Below are 19,607 nucleotides of genomic sequence, written 5' to 3' on the forward strand. Positions count from 1 at the left end.
CTCTGCTCACTGTTCAAGACGGCTGCAGCCTCATCCCGATCTCGAACCCTTTTTTGAGCCCCTGCATATTTCTCCGTGGCGAATGCCTTGGCCACATTCAGCCCGTCGACTCTTTGCTCGATCCCGAACGATGCGCCGAATCATGTTCTCTTGCTACTAATTCTCTTACTTTGCCCGCATCTCCCGCTGTGGCCACAGACGATGCCTTTGCCGATTCCGTCGACGCCAGTCTTGCCACACCGCAACGCGCCCAACTACTTCACCTACTGAACCAGTTTCGCTCTTCTTTCGACGTGGCTCAAAACCGACTCGGCCGCACGTCTACCGTGACCCATGAGATCGACACCGGAGCCCACTTGCCGCTTCGTCAACGCCCGTACCGAGTTTCGGCAGCCGAACGCCAGATTATCAACACTCAGGTGGACGACATGCTTCAGCGAGGCGTTATTCAACCATCCAGTAGTCCATGGGCCTCTCCTGTAGTTCTAGTGAAAAAAAAGATGGCACAATACGATTTTGCGTCGATTATCGGCGGCTTAACAAGATCACCCGCAAAGACGTTTACCCGCTGCCGCGAATCGATGACGCCCTTGACTGCCTCCAAGGCGCGGAGTTCTTTTCTTCTTTAGACCTGCGTTCAGGGTATTGGCAGGTCCCTGTGGCCGAGGCTGACCGTGCCAAGACGGCTTTTGTTACACCAGATGGCCTGTACGAATTTACCGTCATGCCTTTCGGTCTTTGTAATGCCCCAGCGACTTTCGAGCGAATGATGGACTCCATTTTACGCGGCCTGAAGTGGACCACGTGCCTGTGCTACTTAGATGACATTGTCGTCTTCGCGCCTGATTTTGAGACGCACCTTCACCGCTTGGAGCACGTGTTGACATGTTTAACTGCCGCGGGGCTCCAACTTAATCTCAAAAAGTGTCGCTTTGGCGCCCGCCAACTGACAATTTTAGGCCACGCGTCGTCTCTAAGGACGGCGTGCTTCCTGACCCAGCCAAACTTCGTGCCGTCGCTGAGTTCCCCAAGCCGTCGACTCAGAAGGAACTTCGCAGCTTTCTCGGCCTGTGTTCTTATTTCCGACGTTTCGTCCGAAATTTTGCCCCTATCATCGCACCACTTACGAAACTTCTTCGGGGCGCCAACAACCTGTCCGATTGGTCACCTGACTGCGACGACGCCTTCATCACCTTACGCCGGCTGCTCACAGCGCCTCCCATTTTACGCCACTTCGACCCCACTGCTCCCACTGAAATTCACACCGATGCCAGTGGCGTTGGCCTCGGCGCTGTCCTTACGCAACGTAAACCCGGATTTCCCGAGTATGTCGTTGCCTACGCGAGCCGTGCACTGACAAAAGCGGAATCCAACTACTCAGTAACCGAGGAGGAATGCTTGGCGATTGTTTGGGCGATCGGAAAGTTTCGCCCTTACGTTTATGGCCGCCCTTTCGATATCGTCACGGACCATCATTCCCTGTGCTGGCTGGCCTCCTTGAAAGACCCTACAGGCCGCCTCGCTCGCTGGGCCCTACGCCTACAGGAGTATGATATCCGTGTCATCTATCGCTCCGGCCGAAAACATAACGACGCCGACGCATTGTCCCGCTCTCCACTGCCGCCAGACGTTGTCTGCCACTCGCCAACCGGTTGCGCTTCGCTGTCGTTTTCAACAGATACCATGGGCAGCGAGCAAAATAAGGACCCCTGGATATCTTCGCTTGTACGTTTTCTCTCAAATTCCTCGGCGGCACCCGTGCCTCGTGCCCTCCGCCGCCAGGCTGCTCACTTCGCCATTCGTGATGGTCTATTGTACCGCCGTAACTACGTCCCTACCGGCAGGAAGTGGTTGCTTGTCGTCCCTGCCCATCTGCGGTCGACATTCTGCGCCCTGTTTCACAACGACCCGCAGTCTGCTCATGCCGGCGCCTTTAAAACATACACGCGACTCCGTCTCCGCTATTATTGGCGCGGTATGTTCACCTACGTCCGCAAATACGTCCGCTCGTGCCCTGACTGTCAACGTCGCAAGCCGGCTCCCCACCACTCAGTCGGCCAGATGCCGCCTCTCCCTTGCCCTTTCCGTCCTTTTGACAGAGTTGGAATTGACCTCTACGGCCCCCTTCCTTACACTGCTGCTGGCAACCGCTGGGTTATTGTAGCCGTCGACCACCTCACGCGTTACGCCGAAACCGCAGCTCTTCCTGCTGCTACGGCACCACACGTTGCCTCTTTCATCTTGCATCACTTCATTCTTCGCCATGGAGCGCCCCGAGAACTGCTGAGCGACCGTGGGCGCGTTTTTCTGTCCGAGGTCGTGGAATCTCTTCTCAAACAGTGTAAGATCACTCACCATACCGCCACGGCCTACCATCCTCAGACTAACGGTTTGACGGAACGGTTTAACCGCACCTTGGGCGATATGCTGTCGATGTACGTGTCTTCCGACCACTCCGACTGGGACAGGATCCTGCCGTTCATCACCTACGCCTACAACACCGCCACGCAGACCACTACCGGCTTCTCGCCATTTTTTCTCCTCTACGGGCGCGAACCTTCCTCACCACTCGACACGGTACTTCCTTACCGGCCCGACGTGTCCGAGTGCACCACTCTTTCGGAGGCGTCCAAGCATGCCGAGGAGTGCCGTCAGCTCGCTCGGTCGTTAACATCCGGCGAGCAGGGGCGTCAAAAATTCCGTTTCGACACAAGCCACACTGATGACAGTTTTCTACCCGGTTCTCTCGTCTGGCTTCACGTGCCGTCTACCTCACCTGGCCTTTCGTCCAAACTTCTCCCCAAGTACCACGGACCTTACCGCATCGTAGAGCGCACTTCCCCGGTCAACTACATTGTCGACCCGGTGACACCCTCCACAGATCAACGCCGACGCAGCCGCGAGACTGTTCATGTGTCGCGCCTGAAGCCGTACTATGACCCGTGTGTGTTGTCGTCTCCCTGACTCGCCAGGATGGCTTCGCCTTCAGCCCGGGGGTGATTGTAAAGAGGAAGATGAGCAGCGGCGGCCGCCGCTCCGCTAGCGCGCGGCGCGAGTTCGCTGGCTGGATGACCGAAGCTCGGACCGGCATTTTGGCTATCTGTCGCTAAGTTCCTTTCCCCGGAAATCCTGCTACAACCAGAAGAAATCATTTTCTCCTCGTCAGAGCAAATACTTTGTGTTCCTTTGATGCAGACATAGTTATTAATGCGTGAGTATTAGAAGGGACATGTCGCGATTTCGTGATGAGTAAACAAAGTGAAGCCCTAGCTACGTGCAGCCCTAGGTGAAGCCTTATGTGAGTCCTACGTGAAGGCATACATGAAACTCTAGGAGTGAAGCGCTGCCCACCAGATTATGAGTAGACTCCCCACCATGGCATGTGGAAGTTAAATTACTGGTTGGTTGTGACTGATTGCCTGGGAAGAGAAACCTGGGTCGCACAAGCCCCACCGATGGCAGCACCTGCCATCGCAGGGCAGTGGCGCATCGTTTAACCACTGCACCACCACGGATCCAGGAGTGGTAGGACTCCCAGCAATCAGTAAATGTAGAGAGTGACCAATTCCACATATCTGGGCATTAACCGATTAATGCTATCTCATCACCCTTAAGACGGAGCTCAAGTCCGATTAAGTCGCCAATTTTTGTCAGAAGCCTGTTTGACGTGGAAAACCGAGCCTCGAACCGAAATCGAAGTGAGAACCCAAGTGCTAGCTAGCACAACTGATTCGTATTTGGCCTAACCCCGATAAATTGTTCCCCATTGATCGACAACAAGGCAGGTGCAACAGGATAATGGTGTTCATAAATAGCACTTCAAAAGTAGCCAAGTAGCCATGCTCAAATTTTTGTCGCCAAGAGCTCCCAACAGTAGCCAATTTGGCGCAAAGTAGCCAAACCTGGCAACCCTGCACTGTACACAGTCCCTGGCGAAGGCCCGCTTCTCAAAGGGTCATCCAGATGTTAGGCCTCGATGGTAGTCGCCGCACTTTTGTACCGCTTGCTGTTCTGCTTGAGCTCGTTCCTTCTGCTTACCCAGTACTCATCTAGTGCTCGTGCGGGGATCGTGTTCTGAAGCACGATTTCAGTATTCACGATTTCAGGAAGCAATCAGGTGAGGACAAGGTGGTAAAAGTAGTAGTGTTTTTTTAAAAATATTACTAAAAGGAAGGAAAAATACTTCCTACCTTTTATTAATATTTTTAAATGCGGAGCGATGAAATGCGTAGAGGGCGCTGGCTGTAAAAGGAGCGCTGTCGCACCACTTGCAGCGCGGAGAGAACGCGCGCGGCGTCTGATTTTTTACTTCGTTTCGTGCGTTGTTTTCTCCGTAGTGGCGTTGTTTTGCTGTTGTGCCATGGTGCATGGTAAACTGAAGGGAAACGTGGAAAGACGACGCGACGAGGCTGCGCGTGCTTGGTAGGGCACAACAGCGGTGGCCGCTCGCGGAAAGAGCGTGATCCATGTTTGGCGCTCTCCTGGTAGCCCATCGACGTGAAACTTATTTGCGGTATGTCAAAAAAGGACTACGGCAATTGCGGTTGCATTGTGACGCAGTTTACTAGAATAAAGAAAATCCTACACCGCAACCATTAAAATTTAGCAATTTCTTTATTATTTACTGAGAAATACTCCGCTTTGCCCAGAGCGCATTAGCAGGAGAATTTAAAGCTTTGAAAAGAACAAATCATTGCTACAGCCTACTTGGCCATTGTACAATCGGTACCTCTGTGTAAAGGCTGAACTCCATGTACGCGAAAACTCACGCGACAGCGACAAGCGACACCGTCGCGCGAATTGAAATACCCGTGTCGCTTGTCGTGTCGCTCGGATCTGCGTCGCCCGGAAGTTGCCAACGTGATTAGCCAATAGCAGCTAATCTGGCAGCGTACGTCATACCGAGCCTCTTGCCGGCTCTGGCAAAGATGGCGCTGGCTCTGGCCGGGAATCTTGCTTCACCACCGATTCGTCGTTGTCGCTACCATGGAGGAAAAAAAACTAGGAGGGAGCACGACGTCACAATCTTGAAGCCTAGTCATAAAAAATATAATGAAAAGCATCATGGGAAATAGGCCCTCACGTGACAAGGCAGCGGTAGCTCTTAGCCGGATTTCGGTTTCGGTTTCGTTCTCTCGCTCTACGAGCAACTGCGCGACCATCTGCTTGTGTTCACTGACGGCTCCGTGGTGAGCGCAAACTGCTCGCTCGCCGCAGCGGCCACCACCCCCGAGCGACGCGTGCGATGACCACATGGAGACCACATGCTCCTTCGCTGTGCCGCTTCTGCAGTGCCGCATCGCGAGATGCTCGCGGCCTACAGGGCGCTGGGAATCATACCGGACAGTCTCGAAGCGCTCCTGTGGCCGCGCGGCAGTGCGCGCACCCGTGACAGAGCAATCGTGAGCCTCTGTGCGTGCATCGAGCAGGCGGGCTTGACTTCCCGCTTGCTCTTCGCCAGGTAGTGCACGCGTGACACGAACGCTCCGTGGGTGCTACCTCGGACGGTATACGCGGCCGGGCGCCCCACCCCGGCCGCTAGTGCAGTGTGCATCGCGCGCGATTAGTCGAGACAGGACGGTACGTGCGCGCGGCTATGCAGTACATACAGTTTACTTCTTTTTGCAAGTGATTGTGCGCAGTGGCCGGGAGACCCCGCGCAGGGGCAGACGTAAAGCCACCGGCAATCTCTCTCGACAGCGAGAGAGAGAAATACTTCACTGCTGCATTTCACGTCGGGACCGCGTATGTGCGCGAGCGTATTCGGCGCCGCGCGACTTGTGCCTCGAGAACAGCGGAGAACGGCGGGCCCATGGGCGGGCCGAAGTCCGCCTGCCCGAGAAACAGAATCTGCGCAGCGCGTCGGAGCGCTCGTTAAACGCGTCCGTCCGCTGCGAGCGCTCTGGAATCCATTGCGCCCTTTTTTAGAGGCTCGTTTTCATCGCCTACTCTCGAGATCTCCGCTTTTAGCATGCGCTGAAATAAACGCTCCGTATTTCTGTATAACGACGAAAGGAATTCCTCTCCATTCTCTTTATGAACCACAGTTGAACAGTGACGATCGAGGTCGCGGCCGCACCCTTTGATAAAAAGTTTAACTGCAGTTTTCTACAGTGCACCCAAAAACTCGAGTGTAATCAACAGAAATGTTGAGACGCGGAGCCTTCAGACAGCCTCGAGCTCGGTACGCCTTCCGCCAAAGCTGCAACACAGGCGCTGCGCTTCTGCGCTACATCGGAGCACGGTCGTTCACTAAAAAACACCGCTGGTTGGCAGTCTGGTAACTGGAGGAGGGCCTATTTCCCAAGAGCCAGTGCGCAAAAGGGCCCTCGGCAGCGACGTCAGAGGAGGATGGCTTGCAGAGGCTGAGCGCACTCTCTCCTAGTTTTTTTTCCTCCATGGTCGCTACGATGTGCCCCACGTTCACGGCAAACTAAATGCTCACGAAGCTTTCGCTTTGTCTGAACTTGCCTCAACCATAAAATTTTAGCGATAAAACACCCCAGATTTTCAGATTGCTTGTGTTTACTGTGCTGCTAGGCTTAGCGAGTATGTGTCGTTTGAGGTCAGAAAGCGCGCGAGGTTCAAACAGGTGTGCGCCCCACGTTCAGGCAACATAGCGGCGCCCGTGACAATAACATAAAATGACATACAATGACAAAGCTGTAAACACGTTTTATTTGACATTTTTCTGCCCAAAATTCTAATCCTTGCAAATAATGTGACTCTTGTTATAAACGCAAACAGCTTTGCGGTGTATTATGCCAGCAACACTGATCGTCGTCTCCATTTCGCGTTCGCGTTGTCGCTATGCATGGAGCTTGACCGGTGGGCGAAGGAGCGACAGCCAGCCGTCGTCGCCGCGCCGCCTCGTCGCGTCGCTTACTTTTTCGCGTACATGGAGCTCAGTCTTAAAGGAGGAGTCGCATGTAAGCGAAAAAGAGAGCGCCGCGACAAGCGGCGTAACGAAGGCGAACATGGTTCGCTCTGTCGCGTACAGGGGGAAGACGCATGCACGCGACAGCGCGAAACCGACGGCAGCGCGAAACGGCGACAGCGCTCAGTGTTGCTGGCATAGCACACCGCAAAGGTATTCGCAAATGCAACAGCAGTAAAAAAAATTACAAGAATTTAAACTGGCCGCCGTTAAACCCGCCACAAGATAAAAGCCTGTACCGTATTTCTGTGAAATAGTATAATTCTAGTTCTGCATGCAACGCTTTCCTTGTGAGGCAAATCTGCTACGCGGCAGCGCGCATTTTCTAGCGAATGATAACGATCGCTCGACGACAGCTTCGACCGCATGCATGAAACATAAATGAGCGCATTCACTTCGTAAATGTCCAGTCTGCCTACTGAAGCAGTTAGCAGTCAATGAAACCAACTCAATGAAATTGTTTACAAAACTGGTGCGCCTGGTGCACCGACGGCTTCTGCAACTCGGTGCCAAGCCGCATCAGAATGGCCGCGATGTTTATAGTACCTGTGCTGCAGGTCCCAAAAGACCTGCTCGCACTCGACGGCGTCAATAAGGCGCTCATTGAAGTTTTGGTTGGCCGTCGTTTTGTAGGAAGCGCGAATACGCGGCGATCGCAATGCAACGCTTCAAAAAAAAAAGCACGCGAAATGACCGGCAGTGACGTACGCTGAGCGTTCATGCTATTGGCTGATCGCGCATGCACTTCCGGGCGAACGGGCGAAATTTTCTATTTCGGCAGGTCCGAGTGACGAGCCAAGCGACACATGCATTTCTCTTCGCGCGAAGCTTTGCCCGACGCGTGCCGCCGTCGCGTTCGCGTGAGTTTTCGCGTACATGCAACTCAGCCTTTACGGTTGAATCAGCGTAAATTTATGCTGGCAGCGACGGTAGCACCGAAGAGTGCTTTCAAGCTGCGGCGGACACTTTAGTGTCATACGCGGCGGAAAGGGGCTGCGTGTTCCCCGCAAAAAGTCCGAACTCTTCATGTACAATCCGAAAGCGCTACGGTTCAAGCGCGGCTTGAATTTCGAATTCAAGGTTGAGGGCAAAACCCTGCCGAAAGTTAATCAAACCAGGATCCTCTGACTCTTTATCCAAGAGGACGGATATAACGAAGGAACTATCAAGAAGCTCAGCAACTACGCTGCGCATGTACCAGGGAACTTCAGGAGGGTCGCGCTCAAGGGCAGATACCTTAAAGGAGACTGAAGCGGTTTTCGAATCAGCTAATCTTCTAGGGTTTTGAAGTAGTGTCGTTGCTGATCACGCCTGTAAAGTTATTTTTTCGATTTTGGCTAAAACAGTGGCGCAATCACCAATTGTAAGCGGGATGTTTAAATCTCCCGCGTCCCGCGCGACCGCAGGTGGAGGAGGATAGCGGAGAGAGAAACCTCGCCCATGTCGGCCAACGTGACGTCATTTTGAGGAGTCGGAGAACGTCCCGTCACCCGCGCGCGCTTTCAGCGCGCGTTGTTCCTCGTGTCAGCCAAGTTTTGAGCACCCGACCACGTGCAGGCGATCTAACATGCGGTACTGCTCTGCATTCGGGTGTACGAGCACCTACGGCCGCGATGATGTCGTCTTCCACGCTTTCCCGAAAGATCAAAAGCTCGCAGCGCAGTGGGTCGTTGCTGTGAAGAGGGACAATTTCAAGCCGACCAAAGCAAGCGCACTCTGCTCGAAGCACTTTCGTGACAGCGATTACGAGCTGAGCTTGTCCCTAATGCGATCGCTAGGGGTTTCTGTTAAAGGGGCACGGCTGAAACATGACGCGGTTCCTTCGATATTTTTGCACAAAAGAAGCGCGTCACCACCGCCAAGAAGCGCATTTGCGAAAAGAAGGAAACATGAGGTGAGTGCTTCTACTTCACTACTTTGCGGAAATTCAGGTCTCATCTGTGTGTGAAGCTTTGCATGAAGCGTTGACCGTGATTACCACACGCGGAGGCGACCCCGCGATGGGACAGAGCTGCGCCGCGCGGCTCTATACTAGCGGGTTTACTTTTCTCGCGCAAGGGGATATGCTATAAAAACCCGGCGTTGCGCTAAAAATCACGTAACTCATCAACGAAACACCGATGATGATTATTCGCGTGCGCACGAGACGGGCTACTGAGAAAAGCCCACTGCTGTGCCTGACATGATCGCGGAGCCCCTGCGGAACACTGGCGCGGCCAGGTTGGCCAGGTCTGAGGGCGCGCTGAGCGAGTTTCGGTTCGACGCGTCGAAGCAAAGAAGTATCGAAGCTGTTCACATGCGGCGTCGTGATTTCTTGCCCGTTGCTGCTTCGTCGTAGATCATTAGTTACGCGATCTGAAACGAAAATACTCAATAGAAGTCTGTCTGGTTGCGGGTGCATTTCAAGTGAAAAATGAAATGAAATACGACGTTACGAAACCTAGTCCGTCATAGGGGAATAGCGGGGAGGTACAGCGCACGCGCAAGACAACAACGCCCCTCAGGCAATGGTTCAGCACATGTGCACTGGCGCCTCAACCGATAGGATCATCCTATTCTAAAACTGTCCAATTACGACGTGTTCACGCAAATGCGATTCGATGATCACCTGACAGCCGAGAACGACATCACATATGCGGTTTTCTCGCCTTCATGGGAAAATTTTGAGAGTAAAGAGCAATTCCACAAATTCAGTACGCATTTTATCCTTTCAGGTTCTTGCAGAACTGCTTCAAGAAGGATCAACTATGGAAACACTTGATCCAGAATTGGACAGTCCCTCTGGTAACCAAACAGGTAATGATTCTACATTCAGTCTGAACATTTAGTTATACATGGCTATCCCGTGCATCAAATCATATCTCAGTCTGTGTTGCAGACGTCACAACAGAAGCTGAAGCAGATTTGTGTGCAATGTCTCATGAAAACTTTGGTGAGGAAAACTCGCCAAGTACCCTCGCTCTCACAGGTAATGACCAATGTTCAGCAAGCACAGTAATGCAAGGCATTGATCCCTTACACATTACATGATAACCTGCTCATTATTGCAGATGCAGCACAATATGATGGGCCACTGGAGGTCACTCTGACTGAGTCCTGTGACAGAAGACACAAGTGTGTCCAAGCAATGGTGCGGCCAGCGACACAAAGCACAGCTGTACAGGCATGTGTGAAAAAAAGCATGGCATCACGCCGCACTCAGACAAAACTGCAAACTGTATCTATTGGTATGTGCCTCTACATTCAGCGTACATTTTTGATGCATGCATTTGTGCAGTAATGATGGGGGAGGGGGCAAAGCACTATAAAGATTGTCAGTTCTAAAAATTCTGCATATTCCATGTTGCGTCCAGTGGTAATAAATAATAAATGCAGCTGCACATATCGCACGACTTTTAGGCATTCAGGTTGGTAGCCCCATGGTAGATGCAGCCACTCAAAAGAGCATGCCGACCCAAAGAGAGGCCAGTGAAAGCGACGATGACAGCACAGTAGACGAAGGAGCCGATCAGAACTACGATGATGAGGACTACAGCCCATGTGAAGAATTTGAAGAGAGGTATGTTATTTATTAGCAGTATGACGAAAAGCTAACAGTACGCTTAAAATGCTGTTTGCCCTACTTTTAATGTGGTGCCATAAACATTCACTCCAAATTTTTTCATACAAGATTGCATGTTTACACTGTCCAGTCCGATTGAAAATTTGCCTATTCTTTTTCAGGCAGGGATGTGCTGGAAGCTGCACAGATGAACCTGGCAAAAGAATTTTTTTGGTGCAGGAGAAGTACCTGCGAAAACTTTTCGAGTTGTGCACAGAGTGCCTCGCACCTCGTACAGTCTCATTCGAGTGTGAAGGCACACTTTTAAAGGTTTATGGGCAGTGTGCATCTGGTCATTTCATTTACTGGTGCAATCAAGACATCACAAAACAGCAGCCGATGCTCAACCTGAAGCTTTGCGCAGCAGTTCTCTTTTCCGGAAGCAACCCAACAGCTGTGCTTAGAATGCTGGCTTCAGTTGGTGTACCGGTTGTGAGCAACAGGACATTTTTTGCAATCCAGCGCTCATATCTGTGGCCTGCAATTGACAGGGTAAGCAGTCATCGTGAAGAAGTTACCAGCTTTTTTTGCATGGCCAAGGTTCAATGCGCACTATTTTTTTTTTTTCAGGTTTGGAAAGAAGAGCAGAGAAGTCTGCTGCAAGAGCTGCAAGGCCAACAAGTAAAACTTGCTGGAGATGGACGGGCTGATTCACCAGGATATAGTGCTAAATATGGCACGTATACTCTCTTGGACGTTGAACGCCACAAAGTCTTGCATTCTGAAGTCGTGCAGGTGCGTTTCCACTTTGCTACAACAAGATTCTGTAAATTTCTATAGTTCACTAACGCTGACAAATGAATTGTAACACAACACTTAAATATCATGAATTCTTTCAACGGCACACGCATTATTGTGGGTTTAGCTTTGAATCCCCATGCTGGTAGATGAACGGTTTATGGGGGTTTAATGTCCCAAAGCAACTCAGGCTATGAGGGATGCCGTAGTGAAGGGCTCCAGAAATTTTGACCACCCGAGGTTGTGCATTGACATTGCACAGTACATACGCCTGAAGCATAAGCACAGGACTGCCATTGTTAGCAATACAAACAGTCATTTTCGTAAAAAATAGTACATAACAGCTGGGAAGCAGAGGCCTCAATACATGCAGTTTTTTTTTTTTTTTGAATTGGTAGACATTCAGCGCATCAAACTCAATATCCTTTGCCGTTATCATTCCACAGTCTAATGATGCTGGCGGCAGCTGTCGCATGGAGTTAGAGGGCCTGAAACAAGGCCTTGCTTTTCTGGAGAGTGAGAACATCAACGTTACAGTGCTGGTGACCGACCGTCACACACAAATCAAGAGCTTTCTTCGCAACAACAAATCTTCAATCACCCACGAGTTCGATGTGTGGCACATGGCAAAAGGTATCCGGCAGCTGCAGTTTTACGGTGGCTGCTGATAAAATGTTATTTTCAGCGCATTTATGGAATATATCATGTTCAGTTTATATCTAATATGCCTTTTAGGTGTCACCAAGAAGCTGCATACCGCTGCGAAACAAAAGAGCTGCAACGAACTTGCACCTTGGATTAAGTCTGTGTGCAACCATATGTATTGGGCGGCAGCATCCAGCAAAGGCCAAGCACAACTCATTGTGCCCAAATGGCTGTCCCTTCTTAATCACATAAGGGACATCCACACACACGACCAGGCATCATTCCCCACGTGTTTGCACGGCGACTTAGCACCCAAGCAGTGGCTCAGAGAAGGTATATTGCATTTTGCATTGAAAATACGGCAAAGGCCCCACTGAAGCATAATTAGTAACATCTAACTACGATATATAAAATTACAAAATTCCAGTAAGAGAGGGTGTCAGGAAGGAAGGCACAATCTCTAGAGTACTATTCAATGCGTGTTTACGGAAAGTATTTACAAACCTCGAATGAGATCTAACGGACGATAAGAGTTAATGGGAACACCTTTGCAATTTGCTGACGACACTGCCTTGCTAAAGAACTCTCAACAAACTGCAAAGCATGATCGATGACCTTGACAGGCAAACAAGAACAGTGGGTCTGAAAGCTTTATGCACAGAACTTAAGCAAGATTCAACAGCCTCTGAAGGGAACAGTGGCTATACGATAGGCACCGAAGCCTTAAAAGTGGGAAGGGAAGAGATCTAATTAGTGTAGGTAATTACTGCAGATCCATACCATGAGAGTGAAAGATATTGGATAATAAGAATAGGGCGCAGTGCATTTGGCAGGTATGCTTATACCATGAATGGTAATTTACCGGTATCCCTCAAGAGGAAATTGTACAACAGCCGTGTCTTACCAGTACTCATGGCGGAGAAAAAAAATTAACGAAAAGGGTTGAACTTAAACTGAGTACAATGCTGCAAGCAGCAGAAAGCGAGAAGAGTAACATTATGATATGAAGAGAGCAGAGTGGGTCGGTAAACAAATTCGAGTTAGCGACATCCTAGTAGAAACCAAGAGCAAATGGCAGGGCATGCAGTGGAGAGGCTGCACAACTAATAGTCGTTCAGGGTAATAGACTGGATTCCAAGATTTTAGCAACCTGCGCAGTGCAGCAGGATTTCAGGGTTTACATGATAAGCTTCATGAACTAAATAAATAACATTTGTTTAAATTTCTTACATACAACTTATTACAGTGCACCTCAAATTCCAGTGTGTTTATTATAAGTATAAAAACTTATAAGATGCTCATTACTGAATACGAGTTTATTTACAGGTGCGCTGAAATGCTGGTTGATTCACGAGCATACAGCAAGCCACACGTTTAGAGCTTTACAAAAAGATGACAATGACTGTTTCTTTCTAGAATCAAAGGCTTTCCAGAAGCTTCGAGACGTTGCAATGTCTAAAGCCCTTCTGCAAGACATGCCACGGCTGTCAACAGGATACCAAACTTATGGATTAGAGGCTTTTCATAGCCTTCTAGTGCATTTTGCACCGAAGACCTACCACTATTCATATCCTGGAATGAGGGCTAGGTAAGCTGTCTTCTGTCTGCTTTTACATTGAGAAAACACCAATATTACAAAATAATTATCAACGTTGGCGCAAATGTTAAACATGCATCTGTAGAAAAAGTGAAAGGCATGTAGGTGTGTGCCACAACTATGTGAAAAGGTGCCCACTTTAAATTAGATTTACTGAAATTTTCAATAGCTGCATCTTTTCTTACATCTTCTCAACAGATTTAAAAACACATTTGACCGAATCAGAAGGGATTCTACATGCCAACACTTTGTGAGCATGCAGAGTGCCTGCTGTGTTCACCATGCAAGCACTGCATTTTTATTTTCAATCCGCCTGGCAACTGAGGTGACGCTTTGTTTGCACAGATCTTCACAAGTAGCACTATGCTTTGTCACAGTGTTTTCATCATGCGTGCTCATGGTACTTTCAAGCACTAATTGCTGGCATGGCGTTATGCTTAACATCCACCAGTGACCTCCTATTGTCGCATAATCTTTATAGTTAGACTGTTTACATAGGTTACAAGTCCTGAGGGTGAACGTTTGCGGATACCCTTTTCACATGGTCCTGTTTGTTTAACTTTTTCAGGACCCAACTCGCTGCACTTCACTACAATGAAAACAGTGGACGTGGTCAGGCACGCACAAAGGATGGCACACTTCGATGGTGTGTGCGTTACCCAAAGGCAGCAGGTGGTGACCCAATAGCTTGTCCGATAAAGGAGCCACCCACTCATGGTAAGCTTGCACCACCTAGTTTATTTGATCACGAAGAAAGTGAATATTGCACAACCTATGAGATAAAATGCTCACACAGGCTACGTCACACGCCTCCTCGACATGATTGTGGCTATGGCTGAGAGCATGGAGCCTCAGGAGAGGAAAACTGCTCCAGAATCTCGACCGCCACTCAGCAGCAGCTTTCCAAAGGTCCCAAAGGAGAAGCTGGTTGAGGAAAGAAAGTCAAGGTTCAACAGACAATGAGCAGTTTCACATGACATGCAGAGAAAGTACTGCTAAGTAGTATGGGGGTTTACCTGATGTCCAAAATCTGAATGTGAGTTGAGCAGCCAAAGTGCTTGAGACACTGTGACAGGTAAAAATATATAGCAAAGGATATGATGACATGCACTGTATACTTTCATAAGGGGAACCAGTTACTAAAATGTTTGGTTCATCAAAAACAAAATGAAAAGCAGATATCACTAAACACAAGAAGGCAGAGTAGAATCATGCAGCCACTAGAAAGGATGCAGACCACTGTGCACAATATGCTGGGGATTGCGTAGATTATACGGGAAAAGAATGCAACCGTGATAACCGCTTTAGTGCCTCTATTTTCTCAATGGCATTTGTTGTTTCTTTAGCTTTTTTTTTCATTTTACTGTTTTATTGCCACTGTTCATATCTGATTCTGTTGCGCTTTGTTTGGAAAGGGGGGGAGGGGTCAGTTTTTGCAATCTTTTCATGTTAGTATAGCCATTAACCTGCTTCTCTCCTACCTGTAGGTCACAGGCCCCATGGCCAGACAAGAGGCCTTTGAAGCCCAAGAGCCCACCTTCCCACCCTCCTCACTCCACACCCCATCATAATCCTAGTCCCCCCTCTTTAGAGTGAAGGGCCTATACAACCCCTGCCAATGATGACCGCACTTCGCCCGACAAAGACAAGTCCTCTTGTTGGAACGTCCGTCGCTGGACTGAGGCTCTTCCTTCATTTTAATTTTTCAAGATTTCCGTCTGCCGTACTTCTTATCTACCACTATAAAAGATGAACCAGCGCACTAATGGCTACTTATTTAGCAGCCAATGCTGTCTTCCAGAAAATATTACCAGTGACCATAAGCTAAATGATACATCATAAGCTAAATGACAGTATCTCATGTGCATGATCTTAAAATCTTTATGCTTCTGCATTTCTTGACAGTTTGCAGGTTAGCACAAAAGAGAACTTCAATCATTTTGCCTAGTGTGCTTCATGGAATGGTCATTTTGTTTGTCAAAGCAGGCAAAAAATTTTTCTTGGCACCTTTCTGCTCTGCATTTGTGCGGTAAACATGTAGTTGCAATTTTTTGGACCTGAGTGACTGGAAGGGCAATGATGGTGAAGGAAGTGGCGCAGGGCACTTTCACAGCTAGTAGTTCAGTATGTTGGCCCTTGACTAGAGCACTTTCCACCAGACTGTGGACATAGCTCAATTTTTCACAAAATTTATTTGAATGATAATGTATCCGTCATTGTGTTCAGTGTTCCTTGGATGCCTACGTCCAACCATTTAACCAGGCATGAACTGCAAACAGACCAACTAGCTCAATCCAAAGCCATGCTAGGAAGACAGCTAGATGCCAGGGCAGACTAAAAAGGAAAGTTTCACTTATTACAGATCTTCAGAATGTGCTTTTTTGTTCGTGACACAAGTGGCTTTTGCACTGCCGACAGACTTCTAACAGGCTTTTTCCTTTCTTGCTGTGACAGTATTTAATTTATTGTATAATTTGCAGCAGCAATTCTGACATGATTAGAGTTTTGCTGCTTTAGCTTGCTCTTGTAAGTGTTTGATAAGCCAAAGAGACCTTCTCTCTTATTTCAATTCTGTGAACAATTGTCTACTGTGCATACATATGCTACTAGCGTATAATTACTGCGCAGAGTCTTCATGCTTGTATTTATGCGCACGACTTTGAAAGAAAATTTTAGCTAAGATAAAATTTTATTTGAAGTGAATCTGTGAACTCACTCAGCTGTAGAAGCTACGACTTTTTTAATCCCTGCAGCTGCATCTTGCAAGGCGGTGCTGGTTCATTTATGCCTAACTGTTTTGATTTTTTTTTATGTCATGCTGGAAAGCCTCATGTGATCCAGGATTTTAGGGCGGCATCATCAACTCCGTGTAAAGGAATGAAGTTTCACCAACTCGGACATACTTCCTTGACAGTGGTGGCAATAAATGCCACAATGTCAGTAATCAGTGTAGAAAAATGCAACTTGCTCTTATTTCAACATGTACCAAGCTGCTTTGCTGCAGCTGGCATAGTGAATCGTCACAAGCAGTTCACTGAAACGTTGGATGCCAGGAGGTCGTCACCGACTGCCTGTAGCAGAACAAAGCTCAGCCAGCTTGTACATGACTGCTCATCGGCAGTGGGGACTGACAGAAGCTACAACCCGTGTAATCCCTGCTGTCTTATCTTGCAGGTTGGTATTGGGACACAATTATCCTGTGTGACGTCGCTGAATGGTAAGGGACGTTGTGCTAATCATCACAAATGAAAAACAAAAAAAGAGAAATAAGAATACTTATTCCTGACAGCAAAGTAGAATAAAACTGTTTTTTTGCTGTATGGTTTCTCCATGCCACTCACGTTAGTGCCAGGTTCGTGCACAGTGATTGCAAGAAAACCTGCCAGAAACTCGGCAGACCCTGATGAAATAGTCTGCACTGCAAACAGCACTTTTTCTTGCTCTCACTTTGCAAAAACCTCAAGCACTGAGGCCAACACACTCCTCTACAGAAACCACCTTCTTTCAGACTGTGTCAAGGACACAACTTGGTAGAAACAGCTGACTGTTTCTCATTTGTTTTCAGATGACCTAAACACCAGGTATGCTGCATGTCACTGTAGCCTGTGAATGAAAAGTGTTAAAACTTCCCCCAAGGTTGACTCAAATTTCTCACTCATTATTGGAGCATTTTTTTATTGTGCAGTGGAAACTTCAGTGCACTAGCCGCACATAGCAGGTATCTCCTAGCGATTTCTGACAATAGATAAGTGCAGTAGAAGTATTCATCTTCTATGCTGTGCATGCATACAAACACCTGCTATGAAAGAGTAATATTACAGCCACAACGAAAACACGGTTATCACCGACTGGGTGCCACCCTACATGCGAAAAAATCGCATACCGGCATCGGACACTCACCGGAAAGCTTTTTCGGGAATGGCACCGGCCGGCGCATGCACAACGAGTGCACTGTGGGCAGCTCCTTTCGAAAGGGAGGCCTCTGCCGACGGCTACGAGCCTTGGCTTAGTACATGTGAGCTAGCGAACTCGCCTTTTCGTTGCATCAAGCTTCGGCTATAATTTCCGCTCTCCAGCGCTACCAAGCAATATTGCGAATCACATCACAGCAGACGAACGCACTTTGATCATGCACATGTAAGAGCTGCTATGGCCAGGCGAGAAATATACGGCTGGAATATACGGTCGCGGGTTTTTTCTCACGCCATGCCATGACACGATCGACAACACACCGCAGGGCAAGCGAAAGCAAACACATTCGGGTTTCGTCGTTTCTGCGAAGTAGGCGCACCGTCATGACCTTCCGAATCTTCCTCGGAGACTTAAAGACTCCGTGAAAGTGGCTTATCACGGTAAAGTTCTCGGACAATCGTCTAGTTTCTGCCAATAACGACATGCAACCCCAAAAAATGCCGTACTACGTACCAGAGCAAGTTTCCAACGGCGGTAGACGTTCCCGGCTGGTCTTCGCTCTCCGCAATGGAGATACAGCGTCGTTCTTGGGCGCAACAAGTACGAACACATACAGCGAAACCTCGATGTTCACGTGAGTGTCAAAAGTGTTTTACAATCGCTTTTACAACACCGCGAAGAGGTGCAATCTGCACGCAACGCAGCCTACGCAGCGCGGCCAGTCCTCAAAATTACGTCACGTCACATTGGCCAATCACAGGCGGCGGCGCGACCCGCGACGAGCCCCGAGGCGCCGGCTGCATATTTCTGCTAAAAATGACAATTAGTGCTTGTTTTAAACCCAATTTCAGTTCGAAATTCGAGTTTGCAGCATCAAAAACTATAAGGTGCCGTCGCAAGCCCGATTTTTTCAAAAAGTGCTTCAGTCTCCCTTTAAAGAACGTAGCTTCCTGAAATTGACGCAGGCGTATATCATTAGCGGAAGATGCTACGCCACGCCGTTCCTCGATATTAGGGAGTTTTAGAATAGGGGGACCCTAGAAGTTTAGGGCGTCGAAGTGCGCATTCGCAGAACGCAAGGCCCGCCTTGAGTGTTGAGTTAACATTAGCGGCGACCGCTATTAGAGAGTTTTAGAATAGGGTGACCCTGTCCGCGTGCGCTTAGAATTAAGGGAACGGGTTCACGTTTCGCGGATGGTCGCTTTGCGTTGCTTGAATCCAGCGCCATGACGGCGGGAAAGAGAAGCTTCCAGAACAAGTAAATTAATATATATGCTATATTGTTTTCATTGTGTAAATAAAACGACACGTAAACTGTTGCAGTTACCAATTACTACTTACGAAATATGAAAAATGATGCAAATATTTTTTTTACAATGCGGACATGTTCAATCTGAGCCAAGACAATCCACACAGGAAGTTGCCGCCGCTAACAGCCGATTGCCTCCGTGATCGTGCCTTGCTTTATTTTTGTGCATAAGTTCAGCGCTCGCTTTGGCGCTAGCTGTACAAGATATGCTTTTCACATTTTTTTTGTTTTCCAAGTGCAGCGCCATCTCGGGCGCAACCCGCAATGGTAACTCTCGCAAATGTAGTTATTTTCAGTTTTGTTTACGTCCGCGCGAATAAGAAGAGTGTGTTGGCGGGAAGCCAATTCTTTGTGAACCCTTTTTGGGGACCAAAATTGCAAACCTGTTCGTGGAGAACAGTAGTCCGAACCTCCCGCGCTTTCTGACGTCAACCGTCGCGTACTCGCTGAGCCTAGCAGCTCTGTAAACAGGGAAGCAATCTGAAAATTTGGCGTGTTTTATCGTTCGAATTTTGTGGTTCAGACAACTTCAGCCAAAGCAAAAGCCTCGTGCGCATTTATTTCGCCGTGAGCGTGAGCCGCAGAGTAGCGGCAACGACGAATCGGTGGTGAAGCGAGAGTATGCGAGAGGTCCCGCTCGACGGGCGCCGCCATGTTGACCGAACGTAAAGCAGCGTTGGGGTGCGGGCTATTTCGCCGTTTTAGCGTTTAGCCTCGCCCTCTCACCCAAACATCCAAAGGGCCGTTAGCGTTCTGCGCATGCGCAGTAGCACCCCGCTATTCCCCATATGCCCCCAAGCGATAGGGTGACCCTAAATAGCGTGCGCCCCAACGCTGCTCACGTTCAGGCAAAATGGCGGCACCCGTC

General features: G+C 49.0%; 2 protein-coding genes and 1 long non-coding RNA gene across 10 annotated transcripts in view; 2 read left to right on the plus strand and 1 right to left on the minus strand.

Moving 5' to 3' along the window:
- Nucleotides 1-16,221, plus strand: part of LOC149354090 (uncharacterized) — a 46,564-nt gene extending 30,343 nt beyond the window's left edge. For 2 of the 7 annotated variants that reach the window (XM_089583046.1, XM_089583047.1), the window contains 10 exons: nt 9,652-9,733; nt 9,816-9,905; nt 9,988-10,164; nt 10,337-10,496; nt 10,661-11,273; nt 11,723-11,909; nt 12,012-12,254; nt 13,338-13,509; nt 14,087-14,235; nt 14,315-16,221. In XM_089583046.1, the coding sequence (XP_089439172.1) occupies nt 9,652-9,733; nt 9,816-9,905; nt 9,988-10,164; nt 10,337-10,496; nt 10,661-11,273; nt 11,723-11,909; nt 12,012-12,254; nt 13,338-13,509; nt 14,087-14,235; nt 14,315-14,481 (2,040 nt within the window). In that variant the 3' untranslated portion in view covers nt 14,482-16,221. Of the gene's footprint in view, nt 1-8,469; nt 8,832-8,881; nt 9,734-9,815; nt 9,906-9,987; nt 10,165-10,336; nt 10,501-10,660; nt 11,274-11,722; nt 11,910-12,011; nt 12,255-13,337; nt 13,510-14,086; nt 14,236-14,314 lie in introns of those variants that run through there. The other 5 variants (XM_089583050.1, XR_016291153.1, XM_089583048.1 and 2 more) reach the window with 5 other exon arrangements.
- LOC149354091 (uncharacterized) overlaps nt 1-19,607 on the plus strand; it is a 64,001-nt gene that overhangs the window by 19,630 nt on the left and 24,764 nt on the right. Inside the window, exon 1 of one of the 2 annotated variants that reach the window (XM_089583051.1) lies at nt 16,357-16,735. The exons of the other annotated variant lie outside the window; for it this stretch is intronic. Within the exon in view, the coding sequence (XP_089439177.1) occupies nt 16,733-16,735 (3 nt within the window). The 5' untranslated portion in view covers nt 16,357-16,732. Of the gene's footprint in view, nt 1-16,356; nt 16,736-19,607 lie in introns of those variants that run through there. 2 annotated transcript variants of the gene reach the window in all.
- Nucleotides 14,237-14,573, minus strand: LOC149354092 (uncharacterized). The gene is made up of 2 exons (XR_016291154.1): nt 14,535-14,573; nt 14,237-14,442 (listed from the first exon to the last, which is right to left on the minus strand). It is a non-coding gene; the product is annotated as an uncharacterized LOC149354092 (long non-coding RNA).

Source organism: Amblyomma mixtum, chromosome 3 (genome assembly GCF_055824585.1).
Source record: "Amblyomma mixtum isolate Tamu chromosome 3, ASM5582458v1, whole genome shotgun sequence".
NCBI lineage: Eukaryota > Metazoa > Arthropoda > Arachnida > Ixodida > Ixodidae > Amblyomma > Amblyomma mixtum.